We start from the raw sequence: 25,681 nt of genomic DNA, 5'->3' as shown, positions 1-25,681 counted from the left end.
GACAGTTTCTCTGAGGAAAAATCAGTTGATTCAGCACCTGTGTTGTGTGTCATTGTTTCGCATGTCCCATCTTCCCGCGCTGTTTAACAATGAATGTTCCTATATTGTGGTAGCATCCTCTCTGCCTGATATTTCCCCCAAAAAAGGTCTGGCCCTATACCTATAATTTTTTTCTCATATTTTCTTTAAAAATACATTTTTTTTAATAAGTGCTGCCAGGATTACTACTTCTACCTGATCACAAATCAGCCGAATATAATTTCTAGAAGCTGATTCCTTTAATTCATGTTAAGTAAATATTTTTGGTAGACAAGCTACTTGGGTATTCAGAACAGTTTTGTAGGGGGCAGAGTTATATTATGACAGAGTTAACCTAAGTGTGGTCAGAAATTCCTTTTGTTTCTAACAGAAAAAGGATCATTTCTTGTGAATAACCTGTGTTGTACGTGTAGTTTCAGAACTGCTTGAAAATATGAGAATTGATGTCTTCTTTGTGCTATCGCTTTTAAGTTTCACTGTGACAATGAGCATTTTCAGTGTGAAATGACTGTTAATTTTTTGTCAGTGTGGTGTTTTATTAGTGTGCTTGATATTTTGGCACATTCATCACTGGGGCCAAAATTAAGTGAAGGAGCAGACAGCCTCTTTTGCGCACTGTCAACTCAATGTTCATCTTTTCTTCTGCAAGGAATAAGTGATTGCTAACTAAGTCTGCAGAAAGAATGCCACTGATATCATGAAAAGCGAAATGATTTTGTACGTTCATATATTTCATATTGTTTTGACTAGGTGGGACAGTTCCTTTGTCAACAGAGATGTCAACAGAGATGTCAACAGAGAAGTGATGAAAATTCTCGATTATGAGTATATCCACATTTTCTTTCTCTAATTCGTCCCCCCCCCCCCCCCAAGAAAAAAAAATTTCTAAGGTTTGTTGCTCACCTGTACATAATTCTTTTCTTTAACTGGTTTTACAACCGCACTTCGAGATATGAAGGCCTACATGCAATGAATGTGGCACAAGTGCTCTTTTTAGTCTGTAATAAACACCTGTTAATTTGCACAAATGAGCCACGCAACAGATTAAAGGAACAACATGAGAGCCCTTTCAGGACATTAACAAATCAACAGTGATGTTGTTTACCAGTTGTCTATATCGAGGTACCTAACATTCGCTACCCTGCATATGTTAGCAAGCCGTTTCGAGAAGGGAGGAATATGCTGCATCCCCCTTTGCCTCTCGCACATTTCCCCGTTTACCTGCTGCAGCAGCTCGATGCCTTTGGCCACCGAAACCAAGGTAGCGACATCAAATTCTGTCTGGTGCAGCCCCGTTCTGATGGCCGTAAAATACAAAAGCACTCATGTACTGTGCAAGTCATTTTGCACGTTAAATACCACAAGTAGTCTTAGCTAACCTGAAGCCGTCCACTGTTGCATCGCACATAGAAGACATGCAGCACCACAGTTTGTCCAGTCTAATCCGAAGCCCTCCCGTGCACCATGACGCAAAGCCCTCATGCAGCTTCGGGGCATTAAACTCCATTTACCGTACATCTTACTTTTTTATCTTCCACTCACAGGAGACGACTCCAATGGCCAGATTCCTCCAGAGGCTCGGTATGTGCGTACTGCTGCTTTCTTTCACAGCGGGAAAGCTGCTCAGGAATCTCTGTGCACCAACAAGGACAGACCTTCAGGAACAAACACATGAAGAAAACATGGAAGTAATTCCGTACGTTGGCGCTACTTCGCTGTTTTTGAAAAAGAAAGTGGCTAATGGGCCATAGTTAGATCACAATTTTACACTCCACAAGGGCTTGCCTGAGAATGTGTAGTCTAGTGAGGGCTGCCATCACGCAGTCTCTCTGGCAAGAAGCACCGTCACAGGTTTTTAAAATTTGTGGAGATCTATGCTTTTTTGTTATCCTGTGGCACGTCAGGTGTTGGGAAAAGGGCGGACATCAAATATAGATTAAAAGATCAGTGATACAGGAAAATAAAAGGATTAATGGTCACCTTGACCTGCACTCAGAATGAGCACAGAGCTGCTGACTCGAAAAATTTTCAGAAGCGTTGGAGATTAAAAAATATGGGCAGTCCTGTCCTGTGTCAGCTTTCCCCATTGTTTTCGATTGGCAGAAGAGCATTCCCACCTTGCTACAATAGTGTGCAATGTGTGAAGTATCTCTGCAGCAGTCTTTTGGTGGTTTTACTGGGTTTCTCTGTATACACAATTGTTCCTACTATTCTGCTGCCGACAAGACATAAACTAGGTTGGCGTGTTCGCGTCTGCCTGCTCCTTCACCTTGTTCTGCCTGGTTTTCGATGTTCATGTACAGGAAAAGTTGAATTCTTATTGCGCGGTGGGCAAAATCGCACTTGAAACTTTGCAGAGTAAGTGAAGAGATGGAGTGAAATAGTGCCGCGAATATTTGCAGTGTTTGTTCGTTTTTCACATCTGCCGCGACACCACTTGATCGCTTTGTTTGCGACGCAAGACGCGACTAGATTTATCTCGATTGATCGCAGCCAGGCAAAGCTGATTCTACGTTGTTCCGGAATGTTCTAGTAACTTTGCGCCCTTTATCTCGAATGTTCGCTATCAGCTTTAAATTGAGCACGGCCGACAGCGGCGGGCATTCTGTTCGACGACCGCCGAGCACGCTTGTCGCTTCGCCGCCGCCGAGTGATTCAGTCCATTTTGGGTGCAAGTCAGCCCAATAAACAGTTTTTACAAGACCCTTTCGTCCGTCTTCATCGCTGCTTCGACTGCCGTCACCACTACGTGACATCTGGTGGAGGTGCGGGGTAGCCTTCCATGTTCCGGACGCCCCCTTCAAGTCGTGAAGCCAGCCCTGAGCGCTTCGCACCCGAGGACGAGCCAGCAGCTCAGCGAGCCAGCCGACGTCTCCAGGGAGAGGAGCCTGAGTTCGGGAAACTGCCGGACCGCACAAGACAACGAAAAGACGCGGCTACGAGCACCGCAATCTCGCCGAAGATGTCGACACCGATCATACTGCAGCAGCCGCGGGTGCCGCCAACTTTCAATGGATCCCTAGGCGAAGACCCTGAAGAATGGTTGGACCAATTTGAGCGCGTGGCGTCATTCAACAAGTGGGATGATGCGGCAAAGATTGAACACGTTTTTTTCTCATTGGATGGCTCCGCACGCACGTGGTACGAAAACTACGAGTCGTCCCTTACGACATGGGAGCTATTCAAGAGAGAACTATTGAAGGTATTCACCAGTGTCGTGAGGAAAGAAAGAGCCGAACGACTCCTCGAGTCCAGGATCCAGCTTCCGAATGAGCCCGTCCGCAGTTACGTCGAGGAGATGAAGCGCCTATTTTGCCGCGCCGATCCCGGGATGACCGAGGAAAAGAAAGTTCAGTTTTTAATGCGCGGCGTAAAAGAACAACTCTTTGCAAGCCTCGTCCGCCAGCCGCCAAAAACAGTCGAGGAGTTTATGCAAGAAGCCAGCACGATTGAGAAGACCCTCGACGACCGAGCTCGGCAGTACAATCGCCCTTCCTCTGCCTGTGCAATCCGTTCGGACACGCCGGCCACCACCAGCGACAGCTTGCGGGAAGTTGTCCGCGAAATCGTCCGAGAGGAGCTACGCCGATTACTGCCATCTTCCCCACAGCCACAAGCAGCGACTCTGATGGATGTGGTACGGGAAGAAGTGCAACAGGCACTTGGCACCCCGACGGCCACAGAACCCCAGGCCATGACCTACGCCGCTGCAGTAAGTACTGCTCAGCCCCAGCGACAACCCCCACGTCCTCCCCGAGATGAGCCAATCGTTCCACAACGCCGCCTCCCAGCCCCCGCCCGCCCAGCCTATGACCGACGCTCAAGCCCCAGGAAATGCGACGCCTGGAGGACTTCCGACAACCGGCCGTTGTGCTTCCATTGCGGTGAGGCCGGCCATATTCTTCGTCACTGCCCGTACCGACGTATCGGTCTTCGAGGATTTGCCGTTAACGCCCCACGACCACGCTTCGGACAACGTCCGCACGAAATCGGCGAGTACCTGCGTCGAGAAGAGTACACGCCGAACCGCTTTTCGCGCTCACCATCGCCGTCAACCTAGCGCTTTGCGTCGCCACGCCGCAGCTACGCAGCCGCGGTACGAGGAAGGTCGCCCAGCCCCCGTAGGGGAAACTAAAGGCAGCAACCTCTGGAGGTGAGGTTGCTCACGAGCTAAACGCCGAAGATCCTCCACCGACCACGCCCCATGAAGACGCTGCACCCGCGACGCCGCATGAAGAACCGACACTCGCTGCACCGACGCCGCACACAATGAGAACCTCGACCACGACGCAAGCTACCTTGAAATCGACGCCGCCACCCAGAGGAGCTTCGACCACACGCCCAACCCGTGACTCGCATACGCGACGAAGCCGTGACCCGACGCCGAGAGCGACATGCAATGCAAGAGCCAGGACCTCCGACCTAGAAGTGACTATCGACGTCCGGAAAGTTACCGCTCTAGTCGACACAGGAGCCGATTACTCGGTGCTGAATGGAACATTCGCTGCGCAGCTCAGAAAAGTCACAACGGCTTGGGACGGCCCACAAATTCGCACCGCTGGGGGCCACCTCATTACGCCATCAGGACGATGCACAGCGCGAGTGACTGTCAAAGGACATACCTATCCTGCGACCTTCGTTGTGCTACCGCAATGCTCCCGCGAAGTGATCTTGGGTATGGATTTCCTTAATGAGCATCAGGCGATCATCGACCTGCGATCCAAGCTGATCACGCTTTCGACGGACGAAGCCATCGCTTCGATGAAAACTCGGGAAAATCACGTTGCCCTAAGTGTCCTGGAGGAAGAAGTGAGCGTCCCACCCCGTTCAAGCGTTATCGTGACCGTAGGCGCCACGAAAGCCATAAACACTGAAGCCATCATCGAGGGGAACATTCAGTTGCTACTAGACCGAGGAATCAGCATCGCAAGAGGCATCGCACATTTCCGCAATGGCCAGGCCGATGTACTGCTGACTAACTTCAGCGAAGAATACCGGCATATTAACAGAGGAACGACGATTGCTTTCTACGACGAAATATCTTACGTACGAGACTCCTTCGCCCTCTCCGACCCCTCCGCAGAAGATCCGCCTTACCAAGAGAACTCGCCCACTTTCGACATCAACCCAGCCCTGCACCGGAGCAGACAAGACCAGATCCGCAATCTGCTTCAAAACTACAGTGAGTGCTTTTCGACATCGCCGAAGGTGCGACAGACGCCAATTGCCAAGCATCGCATTATAACGGATCAACACGTCCGACCTCTCCGTCAAAGCCCCTATCGTGTGTCTCCGCGAGAACGACAAGCCATCCGGGACCAAGTCGAAGAAATGCTTCGCGACGACGTCATCCAGCCTTCAAACAGCCCATGGGCGGCACCGGTTGTTCTAGTGAGAAAGAAAGACGGCGCACTTCGATTCTGCGTGGATTACCGCCGCTTGAACAACATAACAAAGAAGGACGTCTACCCTCTCCCCCGCATCGACGACACACTGGACCGCCTCTGCAACGCCAAATATTTCTCATCGATGGACCTCAAGAGCGGCTACTGGCAAATTGAGGTCGACGAAAGAGATCGCGAGAAGACAGCATTCATAACTCCGGATGGGCTGTTTGAGTTCAAGGTGATGCCATTTGGTCTCTGTTTCGCACCAGCGACGTTTCAGCGAGTAATGGATACAGTGCTGGCAGGCCTGAAGTGGCAAATTTGTCTGGTATATTTAGATGACGTCGTTGTCTTCGCCTCGAACTTTGAAGAGCACCTCAAAAGACTTCGAACAGTACTAGACGCAATCAAGTCGTCTGGCCTAACCTTGAAAGCAGAGAAATGCCACTTTGCCTACGAAGAGCTGCTGTTTCTAGGCCACATCGTTAGCAAGGAAGGAGTACGCCCAGACCCGCAGAAAACAGCTGCTATTGAACAGTTTCAACCGCCGGCCGATAAGAAAGCAGTGCGCAGATTTCTCGGACTATGCGCATACTACCGACGATTTGTGAAAAACGTTTCGCGCATCGCCGAGCCCCTGACCCAACTGACGAAGGCAGACGTGCCGTTTAAATGGGAAGCGCCGCAAGCAGAAGCCTTCAAGGAACTTCAGCGTCGTTTACAGTCCCCACCGATCCTTGCGCATTTTGATGAAAACGCCGATACAGAAGTTCATACCGACGCAAGCAGCGTGGGACTAGGCGCCGTTCTCGTTCAAAAAAGTGACGGGCTGGAGAAGGTCATCGCATACGCTAGCCGTTCCCTTTCCAAGGCCGAGGCTAACTATTCGACCACTGAGAAGGAGTGCCTTGCTATCATCTGGGCTACGTCGAAATTCCGCCCCTACCTCTACGGACGGCCGTTCAAGGTGGTCAGCGACCACCACGCGCTCTGCTGGCTTGCCAATTTGAAGGATCCCTCTGGCCGACTCGCTCGATGGAGTCTGCGTCTCCAGGAGTTTGACGTCACCGTCGTTTACAAGTCCGGACGCAAGCACACTGACGCCGATTGCCTCTCACGAGCCCCTGTAGATGCACCGCCGCTGGACGACGATGAGGACGCCTTCCTGGGACCCATCAGCGCAAGCTCTTTTGCTCAGCAGCAACGCTCGGACCCCAAACTAAAAGGCCTCATCGAGTACCTAGAAGGCAAGGTTTCTTCACCCCCTGCTTCATTCAAGCGAGGACTGTCTTCCTTCTGTTTGCAGAATGAGGTCCTTGTGAAGAAGAACTTTACAGCGAACAAAACAGCCTACCTCCTTGTTGTACCTACTTGTCTCCGCGAAGAAGTTCTACAGGCTTCACACGACGAGCCGACAGCTGGACATCTCGGGTTTACTCGCACCCTCCGCCGCATTCAAGACAAGTATTACTGGCCCCGACTGTCTGCCGATGTCGCACACTATGTGAAAACATGCCGAGATTGTCAGCGACGAAAGACTCCTCCCACACGACCAGCAGGATTTCTGAACCCCATTGAACCTCCCTCAAGGCCCTTTCAGCAGATTGGCATGGACTTGCTTGGCCCTTTTCCAACGTCAACATCTGGAAATAAGTGGATCATCATAGCGACCGACTACCTGACCCGCTACGCCGAGGCGAAAGCCCTACCGAACGGAACAGCAGCAGAAGTGGCCAAATTTTTTGTGGAGTGCATTCTTCTTCGACACGGTGCCCCCGATGTGCTCATCACGGACAGAGGAACAGCATTTACGGCGGAACTCACGCAAGCCATCCTGCGCTACAGCCAAACCAGCCACCGGAGGACAACTGCATACCATCCGCAGACCAACGGACTGACCGAGCGCCTGAACAAAACCATCGCCGATATGCTCGCTATGTATGTCGATGCCGAACACAAAACCTGGGATCTCATCCTGCCTTACGTCGTCTTCGCCTACAACACCGCAGTGCAGGAGACCACCCAGATGACGCCTTTTAGGCTCGTCCATGGCAGGGATGCCACGACCACGCTAGACGCCATGCTGCCCAACGTTACAGAAGAAGAGAACGTCGACGTTGCCGCCTACCTTCAACGCGCAGAAGAAGCTCGAAGGCTTGCCCGATTACGGATCAAAGATCAGCAGCGGTCCGACGCCAGACGCTACAACCTACGAAGACGCAACGCGGAATACAAGCCAGGAGACCAAGTCTGGGTGTGGACGCCCATTCGCCGCCGTGGATTGAGTGAAAAGCTTTTGCGCCGCTATTTCGGCCCGTACAAGGTTCTTCGTCGGCTGGGTGAACTGGATTATGAAGTCATCCCTGACGCAATGACTGCATCCCAGCGACGCCGCGTACGACCAGAAGTTGTCCATGTAGTCCGTCTGAAGCCGTATTATGCGCGCTAAAGGCCGCTGCGTTTCCATGCTCTATTTTCGCAAGATCCGTTTTTTCCCTTACTAGTCGCATTATTTGTTTTAATGCATCGGGTCGATGCTTCTTTGAGAGGGGAGTAATGCCGCGAATATTTGCAGTGTTTGTTCGTTTTTCAAATCTGCCGCGACACCACTTTATCGCTTTGTTTGCGACGCAAGACGCGACTAGATTTATCTCGATTGATCGCAGCCAGGCAAAGCTGATTCTACGTTGTTCCGGAATGTTCTAGTAACTTTGCGCCCTTTATCTCGAATGTTCGCTATCAGCTTTAAATTGAGCACGGCCGACAGCGGCGGGCATTCTGTTCGACGACCGCCGAGCACGCTTGTCGCTTCGCCGCCGCCGAGTGATTCAGTCCATTTTGGGTGCAAGTCAGCCCAATAAACAGTTCTTTTACAAGACCCTTTCGTCCGTCTTCATCGCTGCTTCGACTGCCGTCACCACTACGTGACAATAGTATTACCATTATGGTGTTTATTACCTGCAAAAATAAAAGCAGTGCACAATAGTGATGTATTCTTCATGCAGTAAAACATTTTATGGTTACGTACGGACGTTCGCACTGCGTGGTTCTTCTTTTCTTTTTTTCTTTTTTTCAGCGCTTACGCACTGAAGCAAGTGGCAAATATACGCGGTGAATATTAAGAAGTTGCAGCACATCCGCCTCCAGTGGCCTCAAGCTGGTTCATGGCTTGCTCGATATTGACATTCAGTGTCGGGCAAGCAATGATACAGCTGCAGGCCATTGGACGCGGGTGTGCAACAACTGCTTAATATTTTCCGCGGAGCTGTCGAGTTTACAATAGTAAAACGGAGAGGGATCCAAAACGAAGCTGCATTAATGCAGCTTGCTATCGGCTACCGGGGCAATGTTGGCGGATGGTTGGGCAGAGGTCTCAAAGTGATTGGTTATTACTTGGGCTGGCTTTGACACATTTATCAGGCCGCTTACCAAACAATTAACACTCGATCTCGGTTGCGTATAGCCTCCTGCTGGGAGGCCGATGTCAATCCCCAACCTCGGCACATGGTATTTCACCAAGGTCGGCCCGGGCATTTCTGGTCGGCTTGCCTATGTAAGGCCGACAGCACGCCGAGCTCGTTTGGCCCCTTGGGATTGCAGGAATATTCGTATGTTATGTAGCAGCGAGAAAAGTACACCCTTCGAATTCAGTTTTTTTTTTTAATCTTGAAATCTTACACCTCGGCAAGCCAAGCGCCAGAAGAGCGCCGTAGTAGACGAAGCGAGGCCGAATCCACCTTCCGCACTAACTGGCGCCTGGGGTCGCCGATTCTCGCCGGTTATCGAAGAGGGCGCTTCGCGGAGCAATGCGACCACGCTACGGAATGTTCCCTTTAACAGTGGATGTTACTGTACAGTGCGCTGGAGCAGTGCTTCGTGGAGCGAAGAAAGGCGAACTTAGAACGTACGTAGTGGGATTCAATGACAATGCACGCGCTCAAGCGCTGGCTCATAGTCATGCAAAACGAGCAAAACACTAGCAACGCGTCCTTAACAAAGTATAACTGCGCTAATATTTTTCTCTGTTCCGCAGCACACTGCTACAGCCCTCTAGACAAGCCCGTTCACGTATGTATCGTACGACGAGACGCAAAATCATTTACCATGGCTTTTAGCAAGACGGATGTAAGACGGGGCTTCAAGCATGTCCTTCACGGCAGCCGTGTCGAGGTTGAAATTTCCCTGCCGCTGGTCAGGCGCGCGGCAAAACCGGCGCTTGTCTGGATTCCCTCACAACGGCGCCAAGTCGCCATTCGCAAACCAGAGCGAGAAGCAAGCTCAGCTGTCGTTCACGACATCCACTGCAGTGAACTCGGTTAGGCAGGCGTCTCTCCTTTCTCCTCCGCCCGTCGAAAAACAGCGGAGGCAAAGCGCAGTTGCCGCTCGCAATGTCCGTTTCAAGAAAGGCTCCAGTCAATCTGCTCGGCTGCCGTCCTCCAGTCGCGACGAAACATGAGATGGCCCCTCTGACGCTGCTAGGCCTACGCCGCCTACGCAGCCTACCCACGGCGCTCTCTCGCAGACTCATGATCCTTGGCGCCGTCTACTGTTGATTGCATCTCCACCGAAACCAAAACTTGCCGCTTCTTTCAGGGTGTATGCGAAACAGATATAAGAAAAGTACACAGTTCTTAGTGGCGCGAGACAGTTCCCAGTGACCGCAGCAGCCCTTCGACCTCGCTCTGTCTCAGTTGCCGTACGTCTTTTTTTTCTACTCCGTTCGGATTGCCAGACTGAAGACTCCAATAGAGACGGTTGAGAGAGGGTTGAAGACTTCGTTAGCACACCTTCATTTTGCAGCCGGAGTGACATTGGTGTTCATAGTTTTATGTGCTCCGTTTTAGCGGAGTTCGCGCCCAGTGATGCATGGTTTGAAAGCGGAGGAACGCCGCTAAACCTCCCATCTCGTGTCATTCGTGTTTAGTGCGTATTATAGATAGATAAAGAGGAGGAGGGAAAGGCAGGGATGTTAACCAGAAAGGGGTTCCGGTTGGCTACCCTGCACTGGGGAAGAGGGTTTAGGGGACTAAAAGGAGGAAGAGAAAAGGGGAAAAAGGCATAACACACACACGCACAACGCTGTCACAATTTGTCACTCAATCCAGTCGCTCTCAAGTAGGCAAAGAGTGCCTTGTATGCCTTGAGGGCAGTCGACTGCTGTGGCCACAGACCGAGGATCTTTTGCTCTGTTAATGGACGAGGATCGAGGCGTATGCTCTCGAACTGAACCGTAGGTGCGGACAGTCCATGTACTTTCAGTCACTGCAAAATTTTCGTTTTTTTTCTTATTGTTGCGAAAGTTTCCTTTTCTTTACAGACCTTCGTTTTTTCCGTCTTTCGGTTTTGATTTACGGCGTGGGAGAGCGAGCGTAAGGCTGTAATTATAGCGAACCGCTAGCGCCCCGCCCGCAGTCATCACGCTCCGATCTGCGCCCCGCTCCAGTAGAAGGCTGAGAAAAGAGCCCTTCTTTGACGGATAGATTTCGCGTGTCGACACGCTAACGATGATTCTGCGGTCGTTTAGCGCAGACGCATCGCACGTGCTTCAAACTGCGCGCCATTCACGGCAGCTTAGGACAGAGTTTGGACAAACGAGTGTGCAGGCCTCACCAGCCCACAGAGGGCAGAGTTACGCGTTGCTTTCTTGCTTTTCCACCGTGCATGAAAAATGCTTGCTTGAGTAACGCGCAATTTTTTATCTAACGCTAACAAAAAAAAAAGTTAAACCTGGCTTTCGCTGCGGGGGTGTAACAAAAAAAAAGAAAAGTACGCGAGAAGACAGTTTTAGTCGCTTCAAGAGCGTTTAAAATAATGGCTGAAGTGTAATTAAAACTGACCTTCAAAGCATTTTTTCTCGAGTAATCGCCTATTGCTGTTATCGCCTGTTATTGTTTGACGAAAGACGATACCCTTTTTCTTGAGGCATTCAGCTGACGTTCTTGTATGGCATGGAAAAAATTAGATTGCAGAAGCGGACACTGCGATTCCTGCACATTACGTTTGTAATCCATTTTTGATGTAAAGCTTGCGGCCGTTTTCCTACAGTCTACCGAGAAAGAGACTGAACTTGAGGAGAGACACCGTCACAAACGTATCCCCATGCTAGTCCGAGAGGCCTATGCAGGCCGGTAAAGCGGAAACTGCTGCGTGCTCATGAATATTCATAAATCCTTCCCCATACAGGCCATTTTGCCTGAACGTGAGTTGCGCAAGGGACAGCGCCTACGCATTCACAGGGAAGAGCTGTGCCGGCAAGGGACTGAAACACTTTGGTGTGGTAGTCTGCCTATCCGAAGTTTCTTGCGTTAAAATCTCTCATGTAGGCCCGTCACAGCCATGATTACGAAGGAGCCACTGCCCACTTCCTGTACGCCCGAGAAAGAGGACAGAGTGTCGCAAACGAAGGACAACGGTACCTATCTTTGTCCTTCAAGATTACCTAGATGTCGCTTCATGCCTTAATTTCTTCGGCCACTGCAGGGATGTCACTGGTGGGAAGACGGCGAAGTTGTTATCTTCTGGAACGCTCTGCTGGAACGCCAGCAGTTTATTTTAGTTAGCCGTATAACCAGAGAGCCTCCGCTACCTTATTGACGGCGATGTAAGTGAAGGCTGCTGAGCCTCCCTTGGCACCCCATGGGTCGGCAACGGCCGTCCAGAGGAAACGCCTCTACTACTCGAGCGACGCAAGCAGTCAGGCCATCGTTCTCTGTACTCTGTCACAAGTGGTGATTGCTCAATTGACGGCAGATTCGCTCGAGTCGTGGGCAAGAAGGGAAAAAGAAAACTGCGCAGGGGTTAAAACTCCTCGTCGTAGAGTACGTTTGCGATCATCCCTACTCGAGGTACTCCGGCATATGCTATAGTGTTTGTGCCAGAGACTCCCACCGACAACCTCATCCACCTCAACAGACAAGCCACGTCTCTGTTCATCGAAGTTCGCGTTCCGGGAGTGGTTCGCCATTCATTTCACGGACGTTAGCACGCTTGAAAGTATGAGCAGCATTAAAAGGCTCAGCGAAAGCGGCGTTTTGCCCTGATGTCCTTCAGAACAGCGGCACTACGGCCGGCGTCATTTGCGACGCATACACATGACCATCTGCGACTCCGACCTGTCCCCTTTGGTCAAACCAGGTATACCAACGGCGCTTCAATACTACAAGCCCCGTGCCTTGGTAGATCAAAGTGCACCAAGTTGATTTTTCAGGGGGACTGACTGCATACTCCAGCGTGCGTGAAAATCAGGCGCTTCCGTCTCGCGATTTGGCCTTTCGTCCCAAAGTCGCTCCAGTGTCGGAAGGACGTGAAGAGGAGGAGCGTGAGTGGCGTGTACAGTTTCTCCATCGTGTGCCTAAAGTGCGCTTACTGCAGTGGTCCTCATGATGCTGCCTCAAACGACTGTCCCCGCCTGGGGAGGGAGCGGGCGGTGCTGAAACAAGTGGTGAGAGACCAACATACAGGGAGTCCGCCACTTGGAGTTAGTAGGAGTTGCAATTACCATTGTTAACAATACTTCAGATGCTTCTGCAGCTTGTCCTTCCTCTCCATCTGCCGTTGTAAAGGATGGACTGGTGAAGCCAGAACTATTGCTGCAGATGTGACTTGGCCATTCCTGCAGAAACCATACACAACTGTAGCGACTGACTATGAAGCGCGTTTCCGATGTCCTCAGCCGGTCCAAGACAACACCTGCAAGATATCGCAGTACTGTAGCCCTTTAGAGCACCATGCATGTGCTGCTGTCCAGCCTGCAAACCCCAACAGCACGAATTGTACTGTAGGTTCTAGACGCGCTCAGTCCAGTCCTTTCAGCTCTCCAGCAGAAGGGAAAAATTGCTCCTGCAGCCTCACCGTTCCAAAAAAGAAGTTAAAGAGGAATACTATTTTTCGTCACGCAACATTGTTTTGCCGTCTATGACTCAGTGTTGCTTTCATAAACCAGTGTTTATTCCGCAATTTCATGGCCGACAGCCCGGCTAGTGGCACGTGAGGCTGTGAAGATACAACAGAACGTCTGCTGCGTGAATGGCTTGTGCTTTTCGCCGAACGTCAAACGCTGTGCTATGCTCTAGATCGCCTCGACCTCCGCTCTCTGAAGGAAAGTAAAATCCTCGGACTGTGGCCATAGCGACTGTCAACCCTTAAAGGGGCTCTGAAACACCTTCCGAGGAGAGCACATCAACTCGCTCAATCACTGCATTGTGCTGTCATGAGCACCTGAGCCAAATAATACACTTCTACACGCAGCAGAGGACCTACAATCACGCGCGAAGGTTGGCGAGCCCTTTCCGGCGACTTTTTCATGCTCGCACCCTTCTCCGTCGCTCGCGCCTGCGCATACAAGTTGAGATACGGTTATTGGTTACATTCTTTCAAACGTCAAGCAGCTACCATGGCCGCGGCCAGTAAGCCGCGTAGCTCCGGTGGATCAGGAGGCTTCGCCCCCGGAAGTGGGGCTGGCGCAGGAGCGCCGACTTTCCAGTGTGCAAAAGGTGACGAGAGGAAAGAGAAAGGCGTCAAGACGCTGAAATTAAAATTTTGACTACTGATAGCTCAGCTTCTACAAAGCGCATTAAAAAAATTCTTGATGGACAATATTCGTGAATCGGCGTGCTTTAACATCCCAGGCATACTGAAACTTAATTTAAGCCCCTTTCAGAGCCCCTTTAAGGCATACAAAGCACTGTTTCGATTCCCGGAGGCGCCGTGCTTATGCGAAAGAGTATGACTTTGCCAGGTGAATTTTCGTACCTCACGACCTTGCTCCTCCCTTCATATTTCTCTTTCCTATTTTCCTTTTGCATCCCCTCTTCCTTTTCTCCCAGTGCAGAGCAGCCCACGCACCGCAACACACTTCTGGTTAACCTTCGGGCCTTTCCTCTTCCTATCTCTTTCTCACTAGGATCACACTACACCCCTGTCCATCAGGGCGGCTTACTGGGCACTGGCCTACAAGATAGCGTCCAATTAACTTCCCTTCAGTAGCGTATAAAGAAGGCGATGGAAAAGTTGCGGGTGTGTTCTGAATTCTCAACAGCGTTGTAGGCAGCCATTATTTAGCCGTTCGTTGTGAATTGAGACCTCTAGCTTGTTTGGTTGAAACCAGCTTCCGCAGCTGCCATGACATGAAGGTTTTAAATCAAGACACAGGTGCAGGATAGGGATGTTCCAAGTACATATATTGCCCTATAACAACCAGGAATCACTGAAAACGTGCTCGAAACTCTGGGAAGTCCACCGGCAGACATCCACAAAGACCTGAAATAGTTGCTCTATTGCTTGCACCTTCTTGTCGTTGGCACTTCACTTCACTATGCTTACCTGTTCTCTTTATCAGAACTTCTTGCGTTATCATTCACTGTTTTGTGTGGAAACATAGATTGGCGATTTATTTCAGCGTAATAAGCGCTAGCTGTAAATGGGTTGCACTGACGGCATAGCGGCCGCCATGACGGCGATTAAAGGAGTATATACACCAAATTATTGCTTGCGTGTTTCCTTCTTTCAAATAATACGTTAGACATTTGTATGCATGGATCACCCCGTGGTATCCTCCCACGACCGCTTAAGTGAGTTAAGACTGCGTATAAGCTATTATATTGTTGTTTTCTTCCGTTCCTCACGTGATTTAAAAACCAACTACACATCACAGCCATAGGCTGATGCAACCAAACCCGAAACAGCATCAAGAATAAATTGAATTATAAATTATTAAATGGTCGTAGACGAATGATTCATGTAATCTAATGTCTAACGCATCATTAGAAAAGAGACGGAAAGCTGCGCGTTCGCGCTCTTATCCTGTCATCGCTATTTGCTCCAACGTGCATTATGGAAGCTTTGTGTGGTATATAGTCATAGCGCCGTGACGTCGCGTTCTAACGTTTTCTAGTCTCTAAGAATTGTGTAACATTGAAATTTTCACCATATTACAAGCTTGACGCGTTTGCTCAGCAAACATGGACATCGAATACCCATTGTTTAGACGTACGACGCACGCGTTTCGCGGGTTTTTGGTTCAAGCAGGGGGTTTCTTAGTTGCCAGGTGACGCGTACAAACTGCGCGGCCTTTGTGCGTTCGGCTTCCTGTAATCGCGCGCCGCATTCTGCGGCGACAGCGGCGGCGGCAGCAGCTACAACAGCAACAGAAGCAGCAGCAGGCGCTGCTGGGACGTTGCGTACGCTGCGCTCGCGCTTTTGTCTTTGGCTCGGCCGCTCCGGCGCGCGTGCGTGCTTGCACGTGCTGCGGAAGCTATCGGGAAAGAAATTATTTTCGGTTTCATCCTCATTAGGCGAACAGTGCTCGGGCCGTTTCCGGGATCCGTTGGCGGCGAAGGCGCGTCGCGATTTTGGTGTTGCTTCGGCAGTGGGCCACCTAATGCAGACCGATGGCCTTTTAATTATAGGCCTGCCTGCGAAAGCCGGCTGCGCTTGCCTTTCTTGGTTTTCGGTGCAGTGGGCTTTTCCCGTTCCTGGAGAAGAATAGGTGGTGCGAACGCCAATCGGCACACCCATATGCGAGAGCCGTAGTGGGAGCTTTGTTCGCAACGTGCTCATGGACTACCAAATTTGCCGGGCGGCGCTGGGGCCGGTACAGTAAGTTTGCTAGGGCCTCCCATACACTGAAATGCAAAAGAAAAAAGAAGCGTGTGTTTGTACGTGCGTTGGTTTGACCTGGGAAGCGCTGAAGATAGATAAATAGATAGAAAGAGAGAGTGTGTGCGTGCATGTGCGTGTGCGAGAAAGAGAGGGGGGAGAAAGAAGAATCGTCTAAAAATCAGAAAAACTGTGAAAGTGGAAGGCTGTAGAGTCCGTACGGCGACACGGAACCATGTTCGTGACCATCTGCCAGGTTTGCCTTTGGGCACTTTTTTAAAGGAGCCAGAACTCTAGTTAAAAGTAAGCAAAGTAGCCATACTATTTATCATAGCGCCAGATTTGTAGCCATATAGAACAGAAGCGGTATTCTGAATACAGTAGTTATTAAATATTAAATAATAATAAATCATCGCATTTTGAATCAACGCAAGAAACTCAATAAAATGCACAAAACTTTGGCCGTTCTCTTAGGTCTTCAAGCCACAGGCAAGTTGCAAATAAACAAATAAATTATTAAATGCTTAGTGCGTGTAGATATCTTGCGACAGCAATTTTGTCACATTCTAGCCAACAACCCAGCAGGACGTTGCAGCCGTAGACCGAACTTGATTCATGAAATCGCTATATGGCAGTCCAGCTTCATTTTGTTACGCATCAGTTTTTTGTCATGTTCACACAGGAGAACACGCAGTCAGCATCAAAGTTAGAAACTGGAAGTGCCAAAATTTTCAGTATGCCGTGTACCAGTTATGGAAAAGGGTATTCGCCGCAAGTGTCTTCGTACTATCCCGCTGCGAGCCGTAAACTCAAACATGATCTGTGATCAAGTTCACGCAAGTTTGCACTTGCCGAATTTCTGATTCCAGCTCGGTTAAGTAACATCTATAATAATTCTGAGGTCACTTAAGTTCGCTTACGTGGAGGAATGCGAAAGCATGTGTATTGAGGAGGGGAAAGATTTTTGAGGAAAGGGAAGGACGCAGTAGCTCTCAGATCTCGACATCTCAGTGGACACCTCAACCACGGCTTAAAGCACGCAATTGAAGGTGCATATGTCATCGGTCCGAACCCGTGTCGCTAGACTCAGAAAACATGCAGTTACAGGTCCATATGTCATTGGTTCGAACCCCTGTTGCAAGCTAGCCTCCAACTTGACTAAAACATGTAAGCTGCATGCAAAGATAAATGCTATGACACCAATCAGAATACTGTGCAACGAACGGTTGCTCATAATTCAAAAGTCAACTGGTTCGACAACGTGGTGGGCCACATATGGTAAAGCCTACAGCCAGACTTGACCTCTGGTTCACTTGAAGGTCAACTGGCAACGCACGACGAAATCGGCATTACCTAGCGCAGTGAACCTTTCGCTTCAAAATTGCGGCGGCAGCTTAAGTATACGTTGACGGCTCTGCGCGTTTTCTATGTCATCAAGACTGGTGGAATGCAGCCACCGTAGTGCAGGCGAGGCATCTGGAAGCCGCTGGAGGAGTTGTTGCATCGCCATTTATCTCGAGAGCTGGAAGCAGCGCTCTCACGCCTCCTTCATCTAGCGAAACCTTCTCTCTGAAGATGTCACCAATGCCATCTCCTCTATGGAGTCGCGCCGCACGCGCATGTAGGCTCCCTAGGTATGGGGTGCTTCGATGCACACAATAAAGCCCCACTGGCATAAATGGTGTGATTAAATGCGCCAAAATAGAAGTTCAGTGTATCCAGAAAGCAGCAGCCAGGGAGCCAACCAGAAATTTTCATCGGCAGGGTCCTAAAGTAGCAAATTTGGCGCAAAGTAACCGCCAACGACCACCCTGCTATCTGACTTTGTAATGCGGGGTTACCGTATGAACCAATATGAAAGCACATTTCATACATGCGCGTGTAAGCTTGGATGCGTGGTGTACGATTCCACTGCCAATCAAACGCTCAATTTTTTCCCAAGATCTCGCTGATTGTCTTTATTAGCATTTTTATAGAACTCGGGTAGCAAGGAGCTTCTGCTTATCGTTTGTCGCCAATTTAATCTGAATTCGCTAACTTCACTAACGGGACGGGTTTCTCATACCTGAAATCTGATGCTCTTAAGTTTTGCGTCGAAGCTGTGTAGTCAACCTGATTGCCTACGTTCTGTCAGATCCCAGAACTTCTGCTGGACGCTGAACATGAAGCGTGGAGGTTAGGTGTAACCGTATCCTGTCTGCTGCCCGCCATCCTTTCCACGTCTTTTACCGCAGCCCAGCGCAGGCCAGCGTTTACCGCACGTCAGCGGTATGGAATAAATCAGCTCTTGTGTGCATTCTACGAAGAGCTGCAGGTGTCGCTTTGAGCAAGCGATGGTCGTGGTCTCAGCGTGCACCCTCCTGCAGATTCTGGACAGTTTTTCAGGTGCAGAAACGATGACCTTCACACCAGCCTTATGGCTGACTTTCTTCAAGCTGCGCGAGATCCCGTGAAAAAACGGGATAACCGGCCACTGTCTGGCTCTTTTCGTTGTTCATTTCACTCGCCTTACTATGCGCTATGCACCAACTAGCTTGCAAGAACGTTCTCGCATATGTTATCGCTGGGAAGCATATTTGTAGTAGCTCAGACACATAAACTCCAAAGCTTTGTGTGACACTGAGGAGCATTTCTTTAATATCACTTCGCCTCGATTCTTACCGAATAATAATGCTTTAACTTCGCTGGCGAGGCCGTGTCGTCTCCTGAGTGTGCCGCTATGCTTAACTCATTCCTTACCGTGCCCAGTGAGCACCAGAAAGGATAAAAACGTTATCTTAATGTTCCCCTGCAGTGCAAATGCCAGGGTGTGGTGTTTCCATGCTAAAGGTACGCTTTCCTGCAGCGTAACAAACTGTGGCGACATGACGTCTGCCAAAAAAGGGCCTTAGCAACAACCTATCTTACTGTGGGCGGTTTCCGTCTGTCGAAGAAAAAGTATAGCAGTAACTGAACAAACCAATTAACCCTCGTCCCTCAGTCCCCAGCGACTGGGGAGCAAATGACCAAGGTGGCAGTCAGACCTGTGATGAAGTGGAGGGCGCTAAGAATCTTTGGCATCGGACAGGGTGCCATCGGAAACTGAACCTAGAAACGTTTAACGCTAGAACCTTATCCAGTGAGGCTAGCCTAGCAGTGCTGGTCGAGAAACTAGAAGGTATTAAATGGGATGTCATGGGGCTGAGTCAGGTCAGGGGGACAGATGAAGCGTGTACGGTGGCAAACGGCACGTACTATGCTATCGTGGATTAGGGGACAGACGAGGACTAGATGCGGGATTCCTCATCAATCAAGATATAGCTGGCAACATAGAGGAATTTTATAGTATCAACGAGAGGTTGGAAGCTATCGTAATTAGACTTAATAATTGTTACAAACTGAAGGTGGCACAAGCCTGCGCGCCTACATCTAGCTATGATGACCAGATCGTACAAAGCTTCCATGAGGACATGGAATCAGCTATGAGAAAAATAAAAACACAGTACAGCGTACTGATGGGCGACTTCAAAGCCAGGGTAGGGAAGAAGCAGGCTGGAGACCAGGCAGTAGGCGACTAAGGCGTAGGCTCTAGGAATCGCAGGGGGGAGTTATTAGTCCAGTTCGCAGAAAGAAATAATTTACGGATCAGGAATACCTTTTCCGCAAACGAGAAAACAGGAAATGGACGTAAAATAATCCAAATGGTGAGATTAAAAATGAAATACACTTCATAATATGCGCTCACCCTGGCAGTGTGTAGGATGTGGAGGTCCTCGTAAAGGTGCGTTGCAGCGACCACAGGAAGGTAAGGTTTCGAATTAGCCTAGACTTGAAGAGGCAACGGAAGGAACTAGTGAAGCGGAAGCCCATTAATGAGTTAGCGGTAAGAGGGAAAGTAGAGGAATTCAGGATGTCATTGCAGAACAGATATTCGGCTTTAACTGAGGACGACGACCTTAATGTTCAAGCAATGAACGATATCATTACGGAGTGCGCAGTAGAAGTAGGCGGTAGAATTGTTCGACAGGGTACCGGCTATAGATATCTGCCCTCGCAGGACAACGGCGGATCGCTTAAGCGCTGCACCACTGTGCCGGAAGTGGTACGAGGGCACTCAGCGATCAATGAATGTAAAGTATAGAGTGACCGATTCCACATATGTGGGCATTAACCCATTAACGATATCACGTAATGCCCTTAAGGCGCAACTTAAGTGTTCCCTCTAGTTATTTGGATAGGGAGAGAGAGAGCGCGGGAGGGTGACGAGGGCTACGAGAGCCGCGGTTTCGAGAGTTTGCTCTCGCCGACCAGCACCTTCTACCGGCATGCATGCGGGCTGCTGCCGTCCAGGGGCCACGGACGTCCGCGGGGCCACGGACGTCAGATCACGTGACGATCCGCCCGCGGACAGAATTCCCGATTTCGTTCGTGATGTGAATTGGCCTTTACAGATAAATATTTGTCTTGCCAAATAATAGTCCGCCTCCTAAGTTTTGCAAACGACAAGGTATAATTGCTGAACAACAATATCGCTTTCAGAAAGAAAAGTCTCAGAAAAAGTATTACAAATATTAAGATGAAATAAAGATAAAATAATAAGAAAATTTGAACACAAATGTAAATAGGATTTTTTTCTAGACTTCAAAAAAACATTTGCTTCAATCAAATATCAAACTCTATTGCAAGAAAAATGCTTATTTGGAATCAGAGGAATCGTATTTAGTTTAACAAAAACTTACTAGAACAATCGACTTCTATGCGTAGAGGTTAACCGCGTAAAGTCATATTTAGGAGAAATAAAAACTTTGAAGGACTCCTATGCTGCTCTTGTGGGTTCACGCGATAGCGTACGCCGTTTGTTGCGTCATCTGATCCTGATGCGACTGTTTAGAATTTTTTTAACAAAATTCTTTTATTAGGACGAAGAGACACACCGATGCTTAGCATCAGAAAACATTGGCTTTCTATTCTGAGCCGTTTAACACTTTTGAACGCATTTTCATTTTTATTGTTTTGATTAATTAATAGATCAATTACACACTTTAAACTATCTTAATTAGCATATTCGAGCATTGGTTTTTCATTTCAGCATTTTGACACCTTTGAACCCCCTTTTCCAATTTTTTTAAATTGTTCAATGAGAACAATTTCATTAACTTGTAATCGCCTGTCACACACCAGTCAATCATCAATCCCTAGAACCACAAATTACGATGATAGGATTTTTTACGCAGCCCCCGATTATTTCCGACACGCGGTGCCGACTACAACTACGCCGACGGCTTTTCGACGGAACGAGCTGAATACGATATCGCGTGAAATGCGGCGTTTTACAAGGGTCGGATATAGGGCATTATTGTTTTTACTTTATATTAATGATATCAAGACATTGCACCTACACCTGATTAATAGCGTACGAGGATGATAACACATTTTTTTTTTCAGAAACGGACACAGAAATGCTCGAGAGGCCAATAGAACATACTAGAGAAACAAATTGTCAATAGCGTGCTATTAATAAATTATATTAAACACAAGGAAACCAAAGTACTTTACTTTTCACACAGAGAAACATGCGCAATTTCGCGGCGAACAACTTGATCGAGTGACCTCGCACAAGTTTTTCTGAGCTATTTTTCAGGAATATCGAAAATAATCGTAAAAAATTGAAAAATATGAACTGGTATTTCACGGTCAATTGGAATCATTTTCAAACTAAATAATTTGTTACGTGTGTGGTTAATAATACTGTTGTGCTTTTTCGTCTGCAGAGCTCTATTCTAGTGTAAGGTACCACAACAAAAGGAAAAATATAAAACTTGCTTATACTAAAAAAAAGAGCGACTCCACTAACAAAAAACCCGTTCAGTGCCACATATTCTCTCACTTTTTTATAAAACGCCAGCTATTATTAACAATCACAAATGCCGTGAATAAAAATTAGCATTAAACGAATAACACCGACAGAAATCTAATACGGCTGTGCTCTTTCAAGTGTTCTTTTTAAAGAACATGACCATAACCTTCGACACAGGATCTCTAAAATAGAAAATGTACGTAAAAACTATGGCACAAAGGCATTGAACTGTGAAATAGCTATATTTTAAATATAAACCCTGAGATTATATAGAAAAAATTTAGGACAGTGTTTCATGCTGGTTTTTAGCAAAAAAAATAAGCCAACTGCTGTCTTTGCCATAAAAAATGCTTTATTTCCTGGGCACAAAGCTGTCACATATTTATTTCATTTCATTGACTTTATTACCTTAAAAGCCCCAGGGAAGGGGTATTATATAAGAGGTGGGAAGTAATGGGTTAACATTGCTATAAAAGTAAATATTTTTTTATGCTTTCAACGAACTCAGATAAGTAGGTGATGACAACAATGTCGCCTGGAAGGCCGTTCCAGTCTGCAGATGCACAAGGAAAAAAAAAATAATTGGAAAAAGTGACAGTGCATGGGAGCGGACAGACACCATGTAGCTAATGACTGGTGCGGGGTGATATGTGTGCTGGGGAAAAATATAAGGTGTGGCGCGCATGGGACTGTTAAAGATTTCATGGAATTCTGATAGGCTGGAAATGCGATGACAGAGCGATAAGGGCGATAAACTGGAAGTTGCTTTTAAGGCAGAAATGTTGACGTGATAAGAAAGCAATGCATAAGTGAATCGGGCAGCGCGATTTTGAATGGATTCGAGGGAATAAGCTAAACTCGATGAGGATTCCAAATTGTTGATACAAATTCTAGTTTTGACCTGACGAATTACTTATGGACTAATAATTTAACATTCTTAGGAGCGTGGTGCAGATTATGCTTTAAGAATTCTAGTGTTCTATTGGGTGATGATATCGTGTTAGTGACATGCAAACCCCGGGAAAGGTAACTACAAAGTGTTACTCCTAAATACTTATGATTGAACTGGTTCTATCGGCACGTACCGGCACGTATCGGGACGTACGCGATTGCGTTGGAAAAGATATTGAGATTACGACGAAGGTGGAAGTATAAGAGAATACATTTATTTAAGTTAAGCTCCACTAGCCGTTAATTATACAAGTTCTGGACAGCATTAAGATCGCTTTGAAGTGATGATTGATCAGTAGGGAGAGTAATGGCACGATAGATAACACACTCGTCAGCAAACATGCGCATGTAAGAGATTACACTTGAAAGGCAGTCAATAATGCCTATTAGAAAAAATAGCGGTCCGAGTACAGATCCCTGAGGAACGCCTGAAGTTACTGGAGGGGGGGGGGGTAGAGTTCTTGCTAACAGAAACATACTGGGAGCGGTTAATTAGGAACTCTTCAATCCATATCAAAATGTTGGGATGCAAATTTAATCGGGAAAGTTTTATCAGTAAGGATTTATAGGGTACCTTATTGAAGGGTTTAACAAGATCTAAAAATATGACGTCGGTCTGGTGATTAGCATCAATGTTCATGTGAGGATCGTGCAATAAAGTGGCCAGTTTGGTCTAGCCCCTACGAAATCCATGCTGCACGGGATGAAAAAAAAAAGTTGTTAAAACCAAGAAATGCCATGATATGGGCATAGGTGGCATGCGCCATGCTTTTGCAGTGTACGCTGGTTAAAGAAATATGACGGTAATTCAAAGGCGCGTTCTTGTCACCTGATTTATGGACTGCAACGACCTTCTCATGTTTCCAATCATTGAGCTAGGTTGGACTGTGAGGAGTGACTGAGTGAACAACAGCCGCAAAAAAAAAAATTGAAAAATTGTGCCCTTTGCTTCTCAGTTTTACTCAAGCTTGCATCTTATGCATGGCCTGGTCAGTTATCTATGACATAACATTTTTTTTCTCACCGTATTGTCTCAAATATTGTACAATCATTTGCAATGCCTTGTAAACGCCGTGCAATTTTCTCTTTTGTGTTCGAATGTTTAATTGGAATATGCGCTTTATGAATGCATTTAAATCAGTGCGTTTTCTATCTCTCTGTATCTCTTAAAGGATGTAGTATTTTTACCGCTTTGAAAATTTCCCATTGCCATGAGTTATTGAAGAGTGAAAAGCGTTTACAACTTGTGTAAATGTTGTGCTCCGTTCAAAGTATATTCCAACGGCGACACTTCGTGGTTCGCCGTTGCCACCTACTTTCAGGCTTTAAACATCTGCATGGCAGCGCGTGCTGGGGGGTGATGATAATGATAGCAGAAGGAAGGTGCCGCCATCTGGCAGCGCCCAGGGAAACATGTTAGGCAAGGAAATTTAAGCACACATTTAAGAAACACCCTATAGCCGCACGTGCGCTATGTCCTGCGCGCCTAGGAGGAGTCCGGCATCCACTCTACCTGTGCTTTCTCACACGAAATACTTGCCGCAGCTGCTTTTTGCAAATAATTTTTTTCTTCGTATTATCGGCTCATAAGTGTGCCCGTAAACGAGCGCGGCCCTTAGTGGAGTGTATACGGCATATATACCGTGTGCTGGCGTCGAAAGAAAATTAAGCAAGATGACAACTTCTATCACCTTTACACCTCCCTAGTGTCACCAAATAGACGGCCAATTCCTAAAAACTGAGGTAGCTTCCTTTCGACATCACTATAGATTTATTCGTCTCTGATTTAGGGAGGCCAGTTAGTGAACATTCACTTTTCCTATTACGACACATCTCCCGCTCTCTCACGCCCCCGTGCAATCACCCGCCATTCCAACGATTAATGTCCCACCTGACCACACCGCGGCGTGTTGCGACATAAAGACAATTCACTTTTACTGCGCGTCGTTAAGATGCCGCCCGACTCAAACGGCCATCAAGCCGACACCCTATAGCCGCACGTGCGCTATGTCCTGCGCGCCTAGAAGGAGCCCGGCATCCGCTCTACCTGTGCTTTCTCACACGAAATACTTGCCTCAGCACGAGTGGTATTCCCGTGCTTGCGTAGCATACATTCGGAGCTTGTTTCGAAAGCCCCTTTCAGCGGCTCCTTGAGCGAAGCAAACTGTCTCCGGTAGTGGGTCGTGCGCCTTAACTCCTGGAGGAATAATTCAAAGCCGGGGCGCACGTCTTAGGGTCCGCTGAGAGAGAGAGTTGAAAGTTTTTGGCCCGCGCGCTCTCTCTCTTTCTCTCAAATATATTTCTTCCCTCCTGCGACGAGACTTACGGCCGGCGACCGCCCCCAAACGGCTGCGGCCGCAGCGTAGGCGGTAGGTGAATCGCGCGGAGCGCGCGCCTGGCGGGGCCTGATTACGCCAAAGAAATAATACATATATATTTCGTTTCAGCCGCCCGGTTTTTCACCGCGCGGAGCGGCGCGAAGAAAGCGCCGTGTCGTAAAAGGACAAGAAATTAGAAACACTGCGCTGCCCGAAACGGCGGCAGGTCTCTCCACTTCACGATCCCCCTTTCCACACAGACACACGCTCTCAGCGGACTATATATATATATATATATATATATATATATATATATATATATATATATATATATATATATATATATATATATATATATATATATATATATATATATATATATATATATATATATATATATATATATATATATATATATATATATACGTTTTCGAGCTCACGGGACTCTAGCAACGAAAGGAAAAGACCGGGGTCCGTGCAGGCGCGAGAGGCCGCCTCGGAAACAGAGGGGTCGGGAAACGGAGCCGGGTGGAAGGAGAAAAAAAGGCGGCACG

The 25,681-nt window shown here is 48.1% G+C and overlaps 1 protein-coding gene across 1 annotated transcript in view; it reads left to right on the top strand.

The window, feature by feature from the left end:
- Positions 1–25,681, top strand: part of LOC144117738 (uncharacterized) — a 102,109-nt gene that overhangs the window by 24,688 nt on the left and 51,740 nt on the right. The window contains exon 5 of the mRNA XM_077651250.1: positions 1,584–1,620. Within this exon, the coding sequence (XP_077507376.1) occupies positions 1,584–1,620 (37 nt within the window). The remainder of the gene's footprint in view (positions 1–1,583; positions 1,621–25,681) is intronic.

Source organism: Amblyomma americanum, chromosome 1, assembly GCF_052857255.1.
Source record: "Amblyomma americanum isolate KBUSLIRL-KWMA chromosome 1, ASM5285725v1, whole genome shotgun sequence".
Lineage (NCBI taxonomy): Eukaryota > Metazoa > Arthropoda > Arachnida > Ixodida > Ixodidae > Amblyomma > Amblyomma americanum.
This window is presented reverse-complemented; position numbering and strand designations above follow the sequence as displayed.